Source organism: Triturus cristatus, chromosome 1_2 (assembly GCF_964204655.1).
Source record: "Triturus cristatus chromosome 1_2, aTriCri1.1, whole genome shotgun sequence".
NCBI classification, from domain to species: Eukaryota; Metazoa; Chordata; class Amphibia; order Caudata; family Salamandridae; genus Triturus; species Triturus cristatus.
Window position 1 is genome coordinate 451,851,641 of NC_140580.1, and position 21,795 is coordinate 451,873,435.

A 21,795-nucleotide genomic window follows, 5' to 3' on the forward strand; every position below is an offset into this window, starting at 1 on the left:
GGTGGCAGGTCTAAAACATCTGGGTTTGGCTTCTGGGGATTTCTGCTCAAAGTGTCTGTTGCATTGCTGTTTGGTTTGCCTGACATTATCCCTGCGTGTGCGCCATCTGATCTATTAATGCAACCTGGGGTAGGGTTGAGAGTTGTGACTAAATCATCTGTAGCCAATAAGCCATTGCTATTTGGGATAGAATTCATTACTGCGTTCTTCTTGGGTTGAAGGCATTCCCTGACTTGTCTGCATGTGGTACATGTGCTACTGGCTAAAGAACAAGTAGAAGAAGGAATGGCAGTGACAGTAGCAATAGTAGTCTGAGCTTGATTATCAATGGGAATGATAGTAGCAATAAGGTCATCCCCTAAGTCGCCGTAGTTTGTGCTGTTTCGATCATTTGACTAATCCTTCCCATGACTGTTTCCATGCGATCTAAGCGTTCCAGAAGTGAGCTAAATTTTATGTCTAACAATTCATTGATTCGCCTGGACACGTTATCAGTGACAACAGTATCCCCAAAACCCTCATAATCAAGTGCCACCTCAGTCTGTGTGCAGATGGAATGGCATTACTTCCCATTTAACACTGCCTCAGGAATGCCCTTGCTTAGGGATGACTGCATCCATGCAGACAAACAGGTACAGGAGGTGCCAGTTTGTTGGGGTTGTTTTCTTTTGGTACAAACGGGTTTCTCACTCTTCCTCGTTTAACGGTCGGAATTTCCATATTTGTAGGGGTGTCTGTGTTTGGCTAGAGTTCAATTGTGTCACTAGCATTTGGTCTCCCGCTAGCAGGCAGAATTTTATTAGTGCCAGCCCTGAGAAGCTGTGGGGAGTGCGATGAAGTAACAGGTCCCAGTTCAAATACTGGATCGGTTGAAGCCCCTCTAGGATGAAAACTGATCAGTGAGCCGTCACTACTCAAAGATAAGCGGCGCTCCATCAGTTTGATATCGCCAGATACAATATTAACCACCCTTTCAAGCATGCTATTAATGCTGCTGGTAATGGGGTGTGCAGATGATGCCCCAATGCGCTTTCCCATGATGTAGAATCAAAGTCAGAATCTTTGGCGATATTAGATACTGATTGGTCCCAAAGAATTGAACCTAGCAAACACTTACCTTGTGAATCCTGGTGAATGTGACTTGTGAGTTGAAAGGGGAGTGGCCCTGGCCAGCCTCTTCCTGGCTCTGACGGGTGCAGACGGGCCCCCCTTTGTCTCGGCTTCGCCTAGGCACGGCCTGGGCACGCTTGCGCGCGTCCCACGGTGCGGGAGCCGTGAAGTGCCTTTATGCACCTCCGGGTGCAGGAAGTGCAACATCAGTGCCTCCTGGTGCTTGGAATTGTGGTGCTTGCAGTCCCCCCAGGTGAAAGTAGCATCTGTGCTGATAGCGGCTTCCCCGCTGCAGGAGCCGCAAGTTGCATTTAAACGCCTTTGGGCGCGGGAAGTGCAACGTCAGCACCTCCTGGCGCTTGGAACTGTGATGGTTGCAGCCCCTCCCCAGGCGAAAGTGGCGTCTGTGCTGATAGCGGCTCCCGCAAAGTGCCTGTAAGCGCCTCTGGGCTCGGGAAGTGCAACATCAGCGCCTCCCTGCGCTTGAAATTGTGGTGCTTGCAGTCCCCCCAGGCGAAAGTGCCGTCTGTGCTGATAGCCACTCCCAAGACAACTCAATACTGGCATGACACCCACAAAATGCATACCCTTAAATTCACCCACGACTCCCAATAAATACAGAGAAGAACACAAGTCCATTGACCAAATAATTAATGTCCATGAGACATATTAAGAATATATATCAATGAATATCGTTGCATAGAGCTTACAAACACTGAATCACAAATCAATAAGACTTTGGCGAAAGGAATTTAACTCTCACTTGCTACCCACATCGTAAAATACAGCGAGGAACGCACAATTCAGAAATCAATGGCACTTTTTATATGTAACCCATGATAAGGTTTGCCATGTCTCTGAAGGAACAGATGAAGAAAGAAAGAACTGTCACTCAAATGTACAATGAAAACCCGATCAAATTACATTTCTGAAATCTCAGCAGAGACCATCAGAAAACAGGTCCCTTAGACTTGTTGAATAAAGTTTATGATATTCCATGGGATCCTAATTATATACTTACAAAAATGGATGTACAGTGTATGAATACTACCATGAACAGGTGATCAAGGCACTGGAAAGCTTTCTGTTCACTAGATTTCTGGCAACATACAGCAATTTTGTTGGACTTCACTAATTTTGTGCTTCAAAATAACTTTTTTTACTTCCAGGATCAGCTGTATTATCAAAACAGGGGATCACAATGGGTTCACATTTTGCTCCACCGTATGCAAATTTATTCATGGGTTATTTTGAAAAGATTTATGCTTGGAATTAGGACTTATATCAGAATGGGGACAAAACTGTATTATGGGTATGATACATCAAGGACATTTTTTTAATATGGAATGGTACTATTCCAGATTTAGTAGAATATAATGAGTTTTTGAATAACAATGATTTTAATGTGAGTTTGACACTAGAATAACATGGCACTAAAATTGATTTTCTGGATGTGGAATTGTATGTTGAAAACGACAGATTACACAACGTGATTTTTAGGAAACCAACTGCATATAATAATCTTTTGCCTGCAATGCCATGCCATCCTTTCTACCAGATAATTAATATACTAAATTGGGAATTGATTAGAGCTAAGTGAAAATGTGGCATTGATGAAGTTTATGAATTGGAATTCATTTATACCTTGAATAAATGTAGAGCAAGAGGGTATCCTGAAAAAGTTCTAATGAAAGCAAAATCCAAAGCTGACAAGATCATCTTTACTAATGGAGAAACCTAAGACTGGTGAAACTAGGGAAGAATGTGTGAGGTTGATGACTACCTTTTCAATGGAGAGTAAATAATTAACTAAGATGTTACAAAGATATTGTAGTATACTACAACTGGATACAAATTTGAAACTACTACTCCCCATGAGACCTTAAATCAAATTTGGAAAGTTTAACTCTTTACAGAACATGTTAACCCCAAGCAACACTATCAAATATCAGAATAATTCCAAACAAGGCTGGATACCTATGTTACCTGCAGGATTTTACATGTCTCTCGTAATTTTTCAAAGTCAAAGTGTGCTGAATTATATGTTAACAATAGGTGCTATTTCGTCTCTACATTTATGAGTTGTAATTCAACGATCCAGACCTGGACCACCAAACACCGCTTTGCTGGACCGCATCGATGCCAGCACCAACCCAAGGAAATACATCTTCATAATTGTGAAAGATTTTACCTCACCATCGTCCACCTCCAACTTGATCACCACCTCGCAGGACCTCTGCAACAGTCTCTCTCAATTCTTCAGCAACACAATCTCCCCCATTTAAAACAAACTTCAGAATGCAACTGGACCCAACAGACCTTGCAAAACACATCCTGATCTTATCCAAAGCACCAATGCTAACGGCATGGCCTGTTATCTTCTCAGAAGAAACCACCACCACATGAAGTCCATCCACTCAGGGGCCCCACTGGACACCTGCCCCCTTCACACCTACCCTAGAGGACTGCAGCCCATTTGTGCTATGCTCACACATATTCTGAATGCCTCCATCATGTTCACGACCTTCTTAGATGCTTGGAAACATGCAACTGTCCTGCCATTGCTGAAGCAACCATCTGCAGACACTTCAACACTCACAGACTGATCTCCCTGCTACCATTTGCAGCCAAACTCTTAGAGAAAATCATTAACAGACACCTCACTGAATACCTCAATGACCACCAACTCCTCGACACTACTCAGTCTAGTTTCAAACCCAACCACAACACAGAAACTGCACTCACCGTGGCCATGGATTACATCTGCATGACTCTGAAAAGAGGAGACACAGCAGCCCTCATCCTCCTGGACCTCTCTGCAGCAGTTGACACAGTCTGCCACTCCATAGTTATCCAAAACCTAAACAACATTGGTATCTAGTGAACTGCACTCTAAGGGATCTGTTCCGCCTTGACTGTAAGGGCCCAGTCAGTCAGTTTGGCCCTGTACACCTCGGAAGCCCATAAACTCACCTGCGGAGTCCCACAAAGATCACCCCAGAGCCTGGCCTTCTTCAACACTTGCATGATCCCTCTAGTCAGCATCATCTGCTCTCACAACATCAACGTCCTCTTCTACGCCAACAAAATGTAACTTATTCTCTTCCTTATGGGCAGGACGCCCAGTACCCAGTTCAAGTTTAATGCCTGCATGATTGAAATCGCTCACTGAATGAAGACCAGCTGTTTAAAGCTAAACACTGACAAGACCGAAATTGTGATCTCAGGGAAGAGCTCATCATTGTGGGGCCACCTGTTGGGCAGCAGAGCTAGAACCGACACCCACCCCCACCACCCACACCTAGAACCTCAGGATCATCATTGACAGCAAACTCGACATGATCGCCCAAGTCAATGCTGTCAGCGCCTCATGCTTCCCCACCCTGACGAAGCTGATGAAGATTTTCAAATGGCTCCCAATCAGCATCTAGAAAATAATCATGCACACCCTGGTCACAAGCGAGCTGGATTACGGGGACACTCTCTCTGCAGAGATCAACAAAAGACTCACCAGAAGGGTACAGACCATTCAGAACTTGGTGGCTAGAATCACTCTCAACCTCCCATGCCGCACTCATATCACACCAAACCTGAAGGAGCTCCACTGCCTCCCCATTCACAAACGGGCACAATTCAAACTCCTCACTCACACTTTCAAGGCACTACATAACACTGGCCCAGCAAACCTCAAAAATCGCATTTGCTTTTGCACACCTTCCAGACATCTCTGCTTATCTGGACTCTAACTTGCACAACTCCCATGCATATCGTAACCCAGATCTGGAGGTTGAGCCTTCTCCATCACTCTTAAGATGTAGAATGACCTGCCACTATACATAAGAGCCTCCTCCTCACTTCTTGAATTCCATAAGTAGCTGAGGTCCTGGCTTTTCAAGTTGTCACACTAGGCCCTAGGTGTGGCTAGACTCACACTCCCTCAGCCCCAGGATAGTTAGAGTGCACTCTACAAATCTGGATACCATAATGCATTGTTTGTATGTGGTGTTTTGGGAATGTGGAAAAGTATATGGTGGCTCAACTAAAAGGTCACCGAAAACTCTGAGGAAGAAACACGTGCAAGCAATTTATAATAAGAATGAGTCCTATCCAGTGGTAAATAATTGTTGGTCTGTACACGACACAGTGACATTATTATCATCAAACGTTTGGGAATCCAGCAGTTGAAGTTGGACAGAATGGGGGATATAGGGTCTTGTACTTAAGAAGGTCTGAATCTAGATGGATTGATAAATTGAAATGTGCGGAATTTGGACTTTTCATTGATAGAGAACTACATACATTCTTGACCGATTAAGTGTGCTTTGGTATTGTTCCGGTCATACATTTTTGTGGGTATGTCTGTATTTCCATGGATGTATTAGATTAGTGCATTGTTTAGATTTGTGATCTAGTTACGGGAACGTATATTTAGAATGCTGCAATCAATTACTGTTTTGAAGTGAGTTTTGTGCACATTGATGATTGTGGTTGAAGGGTCATCCTGGATCTCGTTTAATCTATCTGCGTACTTGTTATAGTTATCAATGATGGTGATGCCTCTCGGTCACTACATTTTGACAGTCCTTTTGTGCTTGGACTTCAAACAAAAAAAATTCAAACCTTCTATGGTACTTTGATTGTTTATAAGTGAAGTACTTGCTCACAAACTTGGATGCTATTTTTTTTAACAATGGTTGGTATTTTTTTTACCATTTATTCGTGCTGCAGCATAGTACGGAGGGTTTATGTGGATTATGAACTTTAGGAAAAGGGTATTTGAGGCTGGCTCTGTGATGGGTGCTTGGATTCTTTTCTGCCTCTTCTTTCTTCACAAATTAGTATTTTTTTTTCCATTCCATTTAAAAGGATTTCTGAATGTCTGTCCGTTTTTTATTACAAAGTGCGATTTTGTAGGTCTTGTCCCTATCGAAAGGGGTATTGAGGCAGACGTTGGATAGTGAAAGTTTTTGTGTAAAAAAATGTTTTCCTTTTAGGGATTTTTTAGTGTCTTGACTAAAATAAATAGTTATTTCTGATTTTAGGTATTTTGATCTTAAAACACTTAACTGAGCTCTGAAGCAATAGAATGTCCATTAGTGTTTTGTGTACCTACTTTAGCTAATCTTGTATTTAGAGGATCTCAGGATGTAACAATTTAATTTTACATTTAGTGTGACATCAGTACTTGAAGGGATTTGGTCCAAATTCCGTTAGTGTTTTTTGTTGGTCCAATGGTTAAACAGTTGATTTTCAAATAATCTTAATGTGCAATTCGAATTGATTAGTTGTTTGACTTTAATGTAGGTTACGAGGGGCCTGCTTTCTGGCAGTCTTTGCTGAGATTTCATAGTTGTAACTTGATTGGGTTTTCATCATGCATTTGAGTGACAGGTCGTCTTTCTCTGTTCTTCTGTTCCTTCATACACAGGGCAAACCTTATCATTGATTTCTTATGAATTGTGACATTGATATCTGATTTCTGCATTCCTAGAGGTGTTTGAGGATGTGAATAGTTACTGATACTTACATTCATTTTGCCATAGTTTTATTTTTTGCTGTAGTTCAGCATTTGTAAGCTCTATGGAACGATATCCATTTATGTATATTCTTAATATGTCTCATGGACATTAACTATTTGGTCATTTGACTTGTGTTCATATCTGCATATATTGGGAGTCTTGTGTGAATTTAAGGTTATGCATTTTGTGGGTCTCATACATGTATTGAATTGTCTTGTGTGTTTCGTTTTAGTGTGTTTATAAAATTGAGAAAGGGATACCAAAGCAGAATGAATCCCGGTGACTACAAATATATAATGATACTCAGTAATTACTGAGAGGTAGATATCATGCTTTCTTCTGTCCATTTTTACAAGCCTTGATTTAGCCCTTAATTTATTTATTTTACAATTAATATTTTCTAATGAGCTAGCGCTACATATTATGTTTACTGTATTGGTATTGGTTTTGTATAACTACCATCATATGTGAAGATTGTGATTTGTGAGTTAAATAAACCAGTGTATACTGACCCAGAAGAAATTGTATTTTGAATACTACTTTTTTGGTGCCTCCTACATTTATATATCTTTTTCTAATTGTTGTGGTAGTGGGCAACTACCACTAAGGGTGCACCTTTGGAGCTGGACCCATTTACCCTGTCATTTGCCCTACTTTGGGTCTGACCAATCACATATGCATAATGGCTTTTGGTCTGGTCATCTGTAGGTGTACATGCATGCGTTTGTGCCTGATGGATGGGTCTGTGCGTTTTTCCTTACAGACCAAGCACCATTAAAGACAGTTTAGCGATTCCCAGGTAAAAAACAAACACCTTTAACTTGGGTAACAACAGCTGATATTTGCAGTGCAACAAAAGGGTCACAAAACAGCTGTAGCAAGCATAGTTTATAAAATAGTCCTTCAGTGATACTATATACGTTTTTTACTCCATTTAATAGATGTGTTGCTTGCTATCATTACTGCATAAATACAAAAATATGCTAAATATTTGATGTTTATATGTAGAAAAATATGTAACCATTTTTACAGATTCATGAAGTAACCACAAAAGAAAAGCACAAGCTTGCAAAACTGTATTTACCCATACCCGACAAAACTTTTCAGAAGGGAAAGGATGAATTTGAACCAGCAGAATTTAGCAATGACATGGTTGTCATTCCTGAGTTTGAAGAAGTTGGAAGTAGTAAGTGATTTCAGTAATACATTTTATGTCCTTGTACATTGTCCTGTCTTTTTTATTTTGATTTCTTACTGTCCTTTTTTGTGTGAATATTTTTATTGAAAATGATCAGTAGAAAACACAGAGTCATCATATTCAAGGTACATATACAGATCATTACATCGTTATTGACAATATATCCACATTTGTCATCCTTTCCCCGAGTCCATAGTGAACTCTCGGAGTGTTCTAATCTAATCTGGAACAGGCCTCCCCCTCCCCCTGAATCTTCCTAATATCCGCCACTCTACTGTCCTTTATTTAATCGTGTTTGGAATAAATCGTATGTGTGAGCCTTCCGGATTTTTAGGGAATCCTTATGTTGTGGTTATTTGTCGCGACAGTAAATTTGTTTTACAGTTTTTTCATTCTGCGCAAAACGTTGATGCCAGTCGAGGTTAATCCCTGGAGCATTAATTGCAACAAAGTACCAATTATATAAACTACAAGCAGATATCTCTAAATTCTGTTTACATTGTGTGTGGCTCTCCTGTTCACACAACCCCCGCCCCCCCATCCTCACCTCCGATTGCTGAACCCAAGTTTGTTTATAAGATTAGCAAAGAAAATGAAAAAGGCAAATTGTGTCTACTCAGGGTCTGTGAAAATTTGTAAGATTGCGTGTGGCATTTAGGCACCAGAACAGTATGCTTACACTTGCTGCAAGTTTGGCTTAGGGTTAGGACGAAGTTGGAGGATGAGCTTTGCTAAATTGCATTATTATATATTTACGGTCCTCATCAAGCTCCAGGATTTATGTTACAGTTTGGACAGTAATTTACCTACTTTCTGTTTCACGCCTAAGTCATGATTTTATTAAATGTATTGTTAATTGTGTATGTGGCACACACCACAAATCAAATTGTCTCTTGCCACTTTAAAAACAGGAGTGTTTTTATTCGCCCATAGGCATTCAATTTATAATCTCCTTGCTAAGTCTATGTCAATTCACTGTAGATCTGATCCTCTATCAACTAAACACACATATCTGCAGCACCAAATGATCTGTTTCACTTTAATGCTATCATATGAACAGTGGTTTATGCACTGATCTCAGCAGCAGTCCTTTCAACCTACTGAGCTGCCTTACTGTAATTGGAATGTGTGACCTGCAGATCATACAACTTCCTCTGGAGCAGGCGCATTACCTTGCTGAACTCTCCTGCTGGGATTCGGATGCTTGATCATCCAGTGAGAGAGAGAGAGAGAGAGAGAGAGACACACACACACACACACACACACACACACGCACACACGCACACACACACATTTCTACAGTACAATATTCATACTGCCAAATAAAAAGGCTCATATTAGCAGACAACTAAACAGTTTCAAGTTTTATCGGTCTTTCAAACCCTGAGAGCCAAGGTGCAAAAGCTACTTTATGTCAGAGACGGGCCCTACCTATGACCAATGTAAGCCTGAGGAAGAAAACATTGCTGAAGCAGGGTTCAGTCACACTAATGAGAGTATATGTGAATTTTCATTTTCACATCTCAGAAACATTCATATGAACACACCAATATAGCATAATCATATTCATATCTATAGGCTGAAATGACATCTCAGCATAAGCCTTATCAACCTGCTGAGCTCTCTGGAAGAAATGGCAGAAGAAGGCAGTAATAAAATGCTCCTTTTGAAGATTTTTTTTCTTTCTAACAAGTTGGTATTTATAAAAGATCTTTTTGGTGAGAAAAAGTTAGCAACCATCAACATAACTCTGAGTGGCCTTTTAGTGGAACTAGCAGATGAGGAAATGCCTCTGTTACTAGTTAGACTAACACTGTCAGAGCTTTGACTTAGTCAGTCATATATAAAGTGTGATTGCCCCAGCCCTTACAACTTGTCGCAGGGATCAACAAATTTGAAAATATCCTTTTTCACATGCCCATCAATATCACATTTCGCAATAACTGCTTCCAAAGAAATCCAAATCTGCATGTGAAAGGATTACTTTGAACTTTTCAGTCTAAAATCACTAGATATCAATGTCACTTTTTTCTCTTATGTCTGTCAATGCTTACCAGTTGTATCCACTCAAGAAACCCTAAGAAGCCTCACAGCAAAATTAGATGAAAATCCCACAGTGTAAAAACCAGTCTGCACTGCAGGCATCATGACATCCTACAGCCTCCTAATAGGTGAGAAGAAAGGCAGCCATTCACCTTTGAGAAAGTCAGTAAACACTCGAGACTGCTGTACTTTCTGTATTCCAGTCTTCTCCCCGCAAACATACCACTTGTTCCCAATAAAAAAGTTTCTTAATTTCAAATCCCTGTCTCATTTGCAAATGTTTTGCCCAAGAACCCTCAGCCCACTTATCTGGAAAAATGTATTCCAATTGCAAACCAAATTGAATTGCAATCATTGTCCCCAGAAATAGGAAGGGCACACACAGTCAGCATGGGATCTAAAGGTGATGGTTGTAGGGACAGGTGTCAAACGTTAAACAATTTAACAATGGATTCTCTAATGATAACCTCAATTTAAGAAAAAATGTTAAAGCATACTTCAGATGCCAGAACTTATGAACACCTTCATTCCAACTGTAATGTTGAATGTTAGAGTAGCAACACTAAGGTCATAGATGAGTATACATTTAGAGCATTGTGCTCTTTAAATCAGGCAAAAAAAGAAATGTATGATTTGAGGTACTTGGTCTGCCTCTCTTCATCTGATTCACACGTCTTTGCAGAGACAACATTCCCTCCTGTTGATATGGCTGAGGACATTGTTAAAACCATTGTTTGCTTCCATGTTCTACCTGGTGACCAGGGCCCTTCTTGCAGAGAGCAAGTCTCCAGTAGAGCGAACCTCTTCTAAGTAAATCATTGAGGCAAACATTTGTTTGGAGAAGTGCTCTTCTGCAAACTTTTCTGATCAGATGACAGTTCCTGTAGTGATTTCACCTACCATAAAACAAGCAGAGCTAGGGGATTCCATGGTAACATTTTTGAAACACATTATGACCAGCCTGTTAGAGGTAATGAAATGAAAACTAGTTTCGAGGAGGATGTGAGATTGGGTTAGACAATACCTGTATCGTAAAACTGTCCTTGGGAAGAACATAAGTAGGCCTTTTTATTGTGAGTTTAAACGTATTAACTCTGGTGAAATCCCACCATTACAATTACATCAAAAACAATGTGTTATATTGTATTTCTTACAGCAGGAACCAATGCATTGCTGCTTTGTTGTAGAAGACATAAGAAACGATGATTTGTCTAAGATTAGACTTGCCACAAAATCATGTTGCTTCCTGTTTCCCCTCTTTTGCATGCTTGGGTTTACAAGCATGTTTTCTCGTGTGATCTTTTATTCCACTGTGGAGAATCTGGAAGAACCCACATCATATATGATGTTTTGGATGTGTTCCTGTCTAGGACAGGTGCTCATCCAACTCATCATTTGTAATGAATATGTCATTGACTTTTGAGACTGCCTCAGAGTCTTGCAGCCGCTAAGTGATTCATGATACAAACACCATTGTACTAATATTGTGCCCATGAGGTGGGCATATATAAGCGAGCTGGAACCCTCAAAGGAATCTGAGACTCAGGGGGCTATTCATTGGATGAAAAAACAATTAGCCACATCAAGAATTGAGTTGAGTGGGGAGAGGAGCTGGCCTAACGGCTAGGGAGGTCGACCTCCTCATGTAACGCAACTGGTGCTATGTAAAGCGCTCTGATACCCGATACCTTCGGGTCAAGTTCGTGCTATAGAAAACTCCGTAGAATAAATACATTTAAAAAAAAAAAAAAAGTTTTATACTGTTGGGATCCAACTTTTTCATGACTCCTACATGATGTGCATTTTGTACCGCACATGTTCTGGAATTACTGTTATAATTTCTATAATCCAGTACTGTTAGAAATGGAGGTCTCTAGTTGGCAATGGTTTACACCTTTGTCCAAGTAGGGACCCGTGCTTCTAGTCAGGTTAAGGGAGTTACACCCTTAGACATATCCTGCTCACCCCCTTGGTAGCTTGGCACGAACAGGCACGCTTATCTCAGAGGCAGTGTGTAGGGCATTTGTGCACACATACAGTAATACAGTGAAAACACTAGAAATTGACACCACACCAGTTTAGAAAAATAATTAAACTTTATCTGAACCAAACAAAACTAAAACGACCAAGATCCAACATACAGTTATCTAGATATCACCCAAAATAGGTTATCCACAAAAATAAAGTTTGTAGCAACAAATAGCTCCACCTGGGGCTATTATGACATCATGACAGATGAAAATATCAAAGTACGGCGCCGACCACGAGGTGCGCGGCGTCGGGCCTGGAGTCACACGCACCGCAAAGAACAGTACCTTGTAAACGATGAAAACAAAGATGGTGCACGGTGTCGGAGAGGTGATGCTTCGTTGGCGCCGGGTGGCGTCGGTTCCTTACAACCACAGTGGAGGTGAGGTGCCGGTTCCTTACTGCGATGCTGGGGAGGTGATGCATAGGTTCCTTACTGTTGCCGGGCGGTGGCGTTGAGGTATCGGTTCCTTACCACGATGCGGGGTCGATGGATTCCGGAGGTCACCTACGTCAGGTATCGGCTCTGTGATGATGAAGCACTGACATCGGTGAGGTTGGGGTTGCGGTGCGAGTCGGAGTGGTGGATTGTGAGCGTCATTAGTGGTGCCCTCGGCTCCGGTGCAGGCAGCATCCTTGGTGATCGCTTTGGAGTCGAAGCGGTGCGGCATCAGCAGACTTTGGGGTTGTGGTGCAAGTCGGGGCGGTTCGTCGTGCACTTCAGGAGCGGTGCCCGTGGCTTTGTTGCAGGATAAGGCATTGCTCGTCGGCGTCGGTGTTACTATTTTCCTCTGTGGGAGCTGAAAAAGCAGTTACAGGTGCAGGAAGACAGAGGGGATGGATGAAGTCTTTGTGTCGCTGAGACTTCAGAACAGGAGGCAAGCTCTACACCAAGCCCTTGGAGATTTTCTTCAAGCAGGATACACAGCAGACAGCAAAGTCTCGGTCCTCTCCTAGGCAGAAACAGCCACTGCAGGCCAACCCCACACTGCCCACAGCAAAGGGGCAGTACTTCTCCTTGGGTTTTCCCAGCTCTTCTCCTTGGCAGAGGTTCCTCTTGTGTCCAGAAGTAATCTAAAGTGCAGGGGCCTGGGCCCCAATGTTTATACTTAATTTCTCTTTGTTCTCTTGTGGCAGAGAGGCTCTGTGCTCAGTCCAAACCAGTTCTGTCCTCTCTGGCTTAGCTTCCTGGCAGGAGGTGGAGACGGCATTGTGTAGGGCAGCCCAGCCCTATTCAGGTGCAGGGATATCTCCTCCCACTACTCTAAATGCAGCCCAGGTCTAGTCAGCCAAACCATGGCTCATTCAGAAAAGGCAGGACACACCTCAACCCCTCCAGTTGCTATCTGAAGAGTATGCACATCCCCAGCCCCGGTCACTCCAAAGCCAGACAGTCAATCCACAAACCAGCAGAGGCACACAGGACGGCTAAGTTAGAAAATACCCACTTTCTAAAAGTGGTATTTTCAAACACACAATATAAAAATCACCGTTACTAAAAGATGCATTTTTATATTCTGAGTTCATTCATACTAAAGTCCATCTTTCCATCTCGACCCAATGGAAAGTTATACTTATAAAATGTTATAAATAAACTTCCATTCTATCCTATGGGACAGATAGCCTTTCCATAGTGAAAAATGAAATACACTGTATTTCACTATCAGGACATGGCACACACCAGTACATGGCCTACCTTTCACATACACTGCACCCTGCACACAGGGGTACATCGGGCCTACCTTAGGGGTGTAAGAAAAGGGAAGGTTAGGACCTGGCAAGTGGGTGCACTTGCCAGGTTTACATGGCAGTAGAATCTGTGTGTAGACACTGCAGTGGCAGGTCTTAGAACCTTTTAAAATTCTGCTTGTATGGGTGGCACAGTCAGTTCTGAAGGTGCATTAGCAGAATTTGATTTACAGGCCCTGGGCACAAACAGTGCACTGTACTAGGGGCTTAGTAGTTAGTCAAATAAGCCAATCATGGACAAACCAATCCATAAACACAATTTACATGGAGAGCATATGCACTTTAGCATTGATCAGCAGTAGTAAAGTGCCCAGAGTCATAAAACCAACAAAAACAGGTAAGAAACAGGAGGACAAAAAGCAAAAAGTCTGTGGATAAAGCCCGCTGAAAAAGCCAGGTCTAACAAGTAATAATCTGAAGGAGCCATTGATCCTAATAACTGGGATCATTGGGCTGTTCTTCGAAGAATGACAACATGCTATCACTCCCTTATATTGCGGTTCAGACAATATATTTTTATATCATGCTTGACTTCTAGCTAATATATTTTTATATCATGCAAAATTGTGATTCCAGACAATGGCGGACACAATGACCGCACTTCCCTGTGTTGTTCCCTTAGTGTGAACAGATAGTCAAACTCGTTTGGGCGTGCACAAAACTACTCCAGCACTCGCCGTCATTGAGTGCCAACTGCTGTGCAGATATGTGAAGCAATAGGGTTTGTGGAGTGGTGCACTGCTCGTTATCGCGACAAATGGTAGTCAATTAGTCACTGTTGTTAGAAAGTCTTTAGTAATTCTTTATTTTCAATGAAAGAGGTTGCCAGCCAACGCGTTTCGTTCATAAAATGAACTTCTTCAGGGCATAAGTTTGCTTTCTTTATTAATGAGAGCAGTAAATGAGAAAGTATTCAGCGCTGAAGGGGCCGCCTTGGTAAGGGCCTGTGTGCGCATATTCTGGAAGGACGGCTGGAAGTCGAGCTGTTTGCTTCTGTTTCACAACGCTGAATACCTTCTCATTTACTGCTCTCATCAATAAAGAAAGCGAACTTATGCCCTGAAGAAGTTCATTTTATGAACGAAACGCGTTGGCTGGCAACCTCTTTCATTGAAAATAAAGAATTACTAAAGACTTTCTAACAACAGTGACTAATTGACTACCATTTGTCGCGATAACGAGCAGTGCACCACTCCACAAACCCTATATTTTTATATCATGCTTGACTTCTAGCTTAAGTCTGTATTGTGCCAGTACTTGGGTTTGCTCCTCAAAGGAATAAATAGTGGAGTTGTCCCTTTGTCCCGTCCTATGTTTTATAGAGCACAAGTGCTTGTTTGAGAGAATTCTCTCTTAGATAGTTATCCTTGAGTTTCATAGGCGATACCAGGGAGTATACTCCAACTATTACATCTTTTTGATGTTCATCTATTGTAACCCAGTCATCCTCACACATATACTAGATCATATGTTTTTGACAAATAGGACTAACATATTGCTTTGAAGTGCTGCTGATTGTCCCCTTCTATTTGTATCTGTGTCATAGATTTGGCCTGGGGCATTTAGGTGGCTATGAGGATCAGAGATTTTAATCTGAAAGCATTCAGTGGTCGGACTCATTTCCAGATACTCCTGGAGATTCCGGTGAACTACAGTAATTTCTGCCATCCTGTCTAGTAATACCCAGTTCGATAGCAGTATGCTTCTAGGGCAATTTCCTATTTGATGGCCAATCCGGTTATCTTCTTCTTTTTAAAATTAGCCTTCTAATCTGAACCCTTCTTTTCTCATTTTCCAACAGTGCCTTGGTCGCACTGTAGAACTGCCTACTTGTCTGGAATTTTCTCTTGGGAGTATTCCTCAGTTCGGCAAGTATTACTTCGATCATTTCTCCTTTCTTCAGAGCTTCTGCATTAGCATACATGTAGTAGTACATATGTTAGTGAAGACACTACCCTTTTGGTATATTCTTGTCGAGTAGATTCCATTCCCATTAGGAAGCACAAGGCCATAATTCTGGGTTCTTGTTGAAGGGTAATGTGTGGGTATGTTGTATCAAGCTGCTATGTTCTGCGAGTTTATGGGAAAGTAGGTAGAGTTTTTGAGGTCTGAGTAGTTATGTGTTTTTGTGTGAGTCCCAGGACACATATTTTGCTGACATGTTGATTTACCTATAAATGGCTATTAATTCCTGCATTATAATCCGTATATACCCTGAATTGTATTGCATTTTTGTGAATAAGGGGTGTAACCCTCCATTACCAATTGTCATGTCAAGGTTACCCAGATCTCCATCATGTGGAATAGACTGACTAAATCAGCAAGAATAATATCTCGGGAGGGGGGTAATTTTGCCGCAATGAGGGGTCTACCTGTCCCATAGGGCAAGGAGGAAGAGCCCTGCATCAGTAACAGCACCTGTGGCCAGCACTTATAAGCGCAGTTGGAGTCCAGCGGCATGGGGGCCACCAATTCTGATGCAACAAGGGGACTACCTGTCCCAGATCACTAAGGGCAAGGAGGAGGAGCCCTGCATCAGTGACAGCACCTGTGGCCAGCGTTTGTTAGCGCAGTAGGAGCCCCGTGGTGCGGGGGCTGTGAATTTTGCCGCAAAATGGTGACTACCTGTCCCAGATCATACAGAGCAAGGAGGAGGAGCACTGCATCAGTGACAGCACCTGTGGCCAGCAATTATAAGTGCAATTGGAGTCGTGTGGCGCGGGACATATGTGGGCTGGGCCCAGATGAAAGGCAAGCGCATCCTGCGCCCGTCAGTGATGGTGAAAGCAGGGCAGGGCATCCCCCCTTGGTTCACCGGTTGGACAAAACAAGATCATCCTTGAGCAAAAGTAGTGGTATTATTTTTGGTACCACAGCCCTGGTAATGCCGTGTTTTGGCCTCTCAGTACTTGGTTTGCCACCGGGCTTGACATACTAATACCATAGATATAGTCATATACTATATATACTATATATGATATACTCATATACTGTCATGCCTTTCACTTTAAAAATTTTAGACTACTGACCAATAAACTGGATTCAACCTCACAGGGCCGTCTATTTCAGGCTTTGCTTCATGATCTACCACAGGGTCAGGATTTTTTTTTATTTAAATTCGGCGACCAGAAATTCTACAAAAAAGTCCGTTTGAAGATCCTGCAGGCTGCCCTTAGGAATTGGGTATATGTTAGGAGGGCTCTGGGACTCTCATATTACCATGCTTACGCCCCAATTTGGGATTCCCCGGGTACTCCGGAATGCCTTCAGGACCAGTTGTCCCAACCTTTAAAAACAGCAGGCGTGAGGATATGGGGAGACCTCTGGGGCAACTCGGGCCTTTTGGACTGGGATTCCTCAGCTTTATTAACTAATGGATCTTTAACAAGATTTAAGTTTTACCAACTCTCCGCCTGGTGGTTAAGACACATGCTACAGCAACAGAGGGACCTTGAGATACTTGAATCTGTCAGCAGGATAGGCGGGTGGAAACGTGAGGTATCATTTTGGTACAGGGCTCTATTGGGGCCAACAGAAATGTCAAACTGTGAGTTGGCTAATCTTTGGGGTAATTTGATATCAGATAGTCCCGAAGCTATAAGTAAGATCTGGATAGATTCCTTTTCTTTGTCTCAGAGCCTTATAAAACCGGCCAATCTAAGGAGAAACCATCTGTTCACGGCCTATCGGGTGTATTGGACCCCTGCTAGATTGACCAGGGTTACACGAGTCAACTACTGTTGCCCACGCTGTAAACTCCCGTCAGCTGACGACATTCATATATTTTTGGAATGTCCAAAGATTCTAGAATATTGGCAGGAGATCTTTGACTTCCTGGGGAAGGTTTTAACAACTACCATTTTACGCTCTCCGAGGTTAGTTTTTTTTGGCCTACCACCTGGCTATAATGTCAATAATTATTCCACACAATTCATTTTTTACGTGATGGTTATAGCCAGGAGAGAGATTTGTAAAGAATGGAAGTCATCGGCCCCTCCCAGGTTTACTAACTGTCTACGAAATATTATAGAAGTCAGCAAGATGGATATGGCGAGCCAAGCAGAGAATACGGATAGTGTGTGGTCGGATCTGGTGGCCTGGTTGTCGACATAACGGTCCGATGATTATGCCAGAGGTTTGTTTTGATCCGGTCCTCCCCTGTCCTGAGGTATCCCATCATAGGACAGGGGAGTGGGACAAGGAAACAGCCTACCTCTGGGCGACCCCTATTGCCGTGCATTGAGTCCAGGGTGGTATCGGTATCAGTAGACAATGTGGAAGGCATATGGGGTTTCCATCTGGAGTATAGACTGGCAGTATATATGAGGACAAAAAAAAAAAAAAAAAAAAAAGATATAGTGGGTCAGGTCCCTCTACAGTACCTGTTTCTACCAGAGGCTACTCGATTGTCTATCATAACTATCCCTCCCTAAGCCAAAGAGTAACCCTGACTGCATTCTGGTATTGGAAGAGACTATTGCAGCGTATAAGGCACAATCTTCACAAGAGCCAGTTCTCCCTGGACTACAATTGACTATTGCCTAAGCCTGGGCGGTGAACTTCGCTCTGCTCATGGAGTTTGCGGAGCTTTCTGCACTCCGCGTAATGCGGAGCCCCCGGAGTTCCGAAAAACTCCGCTCCGGATAGTGGAGCAGAGTTTTTTTCCTCACTTGCGTTCATCAACGTCAAGTTGGCTAGCATGAGCGAGGAACATCCACCTCCCGGCGAGATTTTCCTCGTTCGCAATCGTCAACATCAATTTGGCAAGCGTGGAAAATAAACCTCCCGGCGAGATTTCTCAACGCAGGGGGATCAGGCTTCTCATTGCGAGTGGTTGCGTATGCTCGTGACTGCTCGCATTGAGAAACTGCCCGTTCGCACTGAGAAAGCTGCCGAGTAAAAATCTACTCAAGCGGCAGAAAGGAAAGCAGCACCCTCTTGCGCTGTGCATTGTGCCGTTCGCCATGATTGCACAGTGTGGACAAGCATCTGGCACTGAAAATCACAGCGAACGGCATTTTTCTATCACACTCCGCCGCTTGCAGAGCTCTGCGTAGCGCGGTGGAGTTTTTTTTCCACTTTGCAGAGTTTTGCGTAGCGCAACTCCGTAAACTCCGCCCAGGGTTACTATTGGCCTGGGGGCAGACAAATCCAATGTACTAGAGACCCCCAAGTGGAGCAGGTCTTTATCTGACTATTATGGCCTTGGGCGCCTTGGCCACCTAGGAAGTGGCAATGGCAATATTGTGGAGAAGAATTTGTTTTGTTCAGCAGTTTTTTAAGTTTGATAATCTTCTCCTTATATATATCCTGGGGGGGGGGGTGCTAATTTGCCGAATTGTGCTTGCTGAAATAAGTTACTGTAGCTAAGATGGGTAAAAGGAAAGGTATGGACAGCCACCCAGCCCACACGCACCCCGTCAAGACTACTTCCATTGACAGAATGTTATATAGAGCTATTGGGGAAATTAGCACAGAGATCAAGCTCACTGATATCGGCTGCCCCTACACTCAGAGATAACAGCTGAGTAGGAGTCCGATCAAGACACATCTTCCCTGCCAATGTCAGAGCCCACACCCATAAGTGGTAGAAATTGAATCTATGAGTGTCATCCTGCTACATACGAATAGCGCCGGCCTACCGAAAGGGAAAGCCAAGAAAACTAGATGGCCCGCAGGCCATAGAAACCAAGAGGCACTTTGTTCCCTATCCCCCACTGGACACACCACAGGAAAGAGCCGCTCAATACATCCCCACAAAGTTTAGTGGTGGAGCTTTGCCTGAATGCTTTAAGCAATTTATGGATGATTGTTTATGCAAGTTTAGGGAGCTACTAGTGGAGAATTTAACCCCGATATGTGCCACCCCGCAGCTATGGAGAAAGTATTGGGTGCCAGTATACAGGCTCAGGCTCTGCTTGATATAACCAACCCAATGCAATGCAACCCAATGCAACTAGGGAGTCTAGAGCTGTGTGCCCAGGGGCCTCCTTTCAGTACCTCGTGTCCTGCGAGTAGAGAACCATGTGACTCCCCTAGCCGAGCCCTGGGGCGAAATGGCCCATATTGCAATAATTCTAGCTCCTCTCCATGCCCAGGCCACTCAGGCCGCTGCAAGGAAAATCATGCTGCTGATGAATTGTTCCGTACTGGTAACCCTAAATTACATAATCAGAGGGGGATCCCCAAGTTACCGGTGATAAATCTCTCACCAGCATCTTGTTCGTATGTAGTTGTCTAACCAAAGTCCCCTGTCTGCGGAAAGGACAAAGTGAGACATATGATGAGCACCATCATAAATCCTTGGGGTGGCTTGCACGGTTTAAAAGTTTTCCCCTTGCACAAGAGTGGCTTGGATTGGGACTGAAAAGGTGGACCAAAATGGCGATTGCGTCTTTATTAATTTTAAATTCCCATCTATGGGCCAAAGTGTCTTCTTTGGCACCGTCAGTAATTCACTAGTAGGGACCCATATTGAGCCCCAACCCCTGGGCTATTTCTATTGCTCCTCTGTTGGACAGCATTCCAAAACCTACCAGCAAGTACAAAGGGAGAATACACCATCTCTATCGACTGTGTTCTGCATCCCCCAGAAGAGGTCTGGTGACATCTTTTCCATGCCGACAAATAATCGTTTTGAATGCTTGGCAGGGATAGATCTACTCTTAGCTGAAAAGCAGTGGATAGTCCCTGACCCTAATTCTGTGAGATCTGAAGTAGGGGCTCCACTTTTCTCAGTGCAGAGAGAGGATTCACCAGGGACTCCGTCCCCCCATATTAGTAACATTTGAAGTGACCAGGGCTAACACCCCAAGGTTGAGTGTGGGATTTCGCTGGGTAAAGGCCAGCAGAAGGTGGGGCCTGTGAATATGACCATCGTTATGATAAAAGGAATGACTGTCCCATAGCATACTCATTAGTAGTCAAGTTGTTTTAAATTCCAAGTGGGGGGCACCAAGGCCATTGGTCTGCCAATTATTATAGCAGGAATTGACTGGGCGTCTTGCCCCACCATACAAAACCAAATGGTTGGTGCGGAGGGTAAGGATATTCCTGCAACTCCAGATGCACAGACCTAGCTCATCTTTTGGAATGTAGCATTTTTGGCCTCAAAACTAGTTAGCCTGGATTTGTATGAGTATATAGAGCAGATCGACTTTTGCCTATTCCTAGAGCCATGGTCACTGCAACCCCATCACCATGCAAGCTATGCCAACTTCTCAAAGAAAGATGTAACAGCAGGGAAGGGTAGGCCTTCTGGGGGACTTACAATTTGGGTGAGGAATACAATGTCAGGTGTGTTGAGCGAGGTTAAGGTGGATTTCACAGACCTATTGTGTGTATGTCTATCAGTTCCCCAGGGCAAAACCTACTGTTTCTATAATGTTTGTTGTAGATCTGCTGGATGCAATAAGGAACCTGTAGTATTAGAACAACTAAATGTGCATTTAGCTTCACTGGCAAGCAACGCTGGAAAAATTGGGGTGGGCGACTTTATTTGCCAATTTGAACCATTGAGCTCTTATATTCCGTCCCTCTCGACAGATCAGGATGACCTATGGTCAGTCCCAGCTTTTCAGATTCCCTCCATCAAGAAATGGACACCTACTGTAATATAAATTAAGGCACTCACTCTAAACCAGGGGTTGCGTGCCTGTAATGCTAGAACCTACTCCGATTGAACAAGGTCCCATACATTTAACCGCACCAACTACACCTGTTTAATCAATAGTATTCTGCTGGATCATAAGTTATGGCCATACCTGGAGGACATGATAGTGATGCCACACCAAGACCGTGGCCATAATGCCCTGGCTCTCAATCTTAGCCTAAATGTGAAAGGCAATTTGCTAAAACAGGAAAGCCATTGAATAGAAGACTGAGATTCACCAGCAACAGATGTGGGGTCAAATTGAGTCGCACGGAGAAATTGCATGAGACCCCTTGTCAGATCTATAGTTTGGTGGCTAATGGTATGGAGGGAGTGGTTTCCCTGCTTTCAGGTGGGGTAGCTGAAGCATCTCTGGGGGAATATCTAAGAGTCATGAAGGGTTGTTTGAAAAGCTGACAAACCTTTTTTTTGTTGAGACCAGGCGAGTAGTCGAGAGGAAGCGTGCACTGACCTGATACAAATATACATTGTAGATT

At 43.1% G+C, this 21,795-nt stretch overlaps 1 protein-coding gene across 1 annotated transcript in view; it reads left to right on the forward strand.

Annotated features, from left to right (window-relative positions):
- Nucleotides 1-21,795, forward strand: part of CC2D2B (coiled-coil and C2 domain containing 2B) — a 1,427,481-nt gene that overhangs the window by 784,207 nt on the left and 621,479 nt on the right. The window contains 1 exon segment of the mRNA XM_085622020.1: nucleotides 7,662-7,815. Within this exon segment, the coding sequence (XP_085478146.1) occupies nucleotides 7,662-7,815 (154 nt within the window).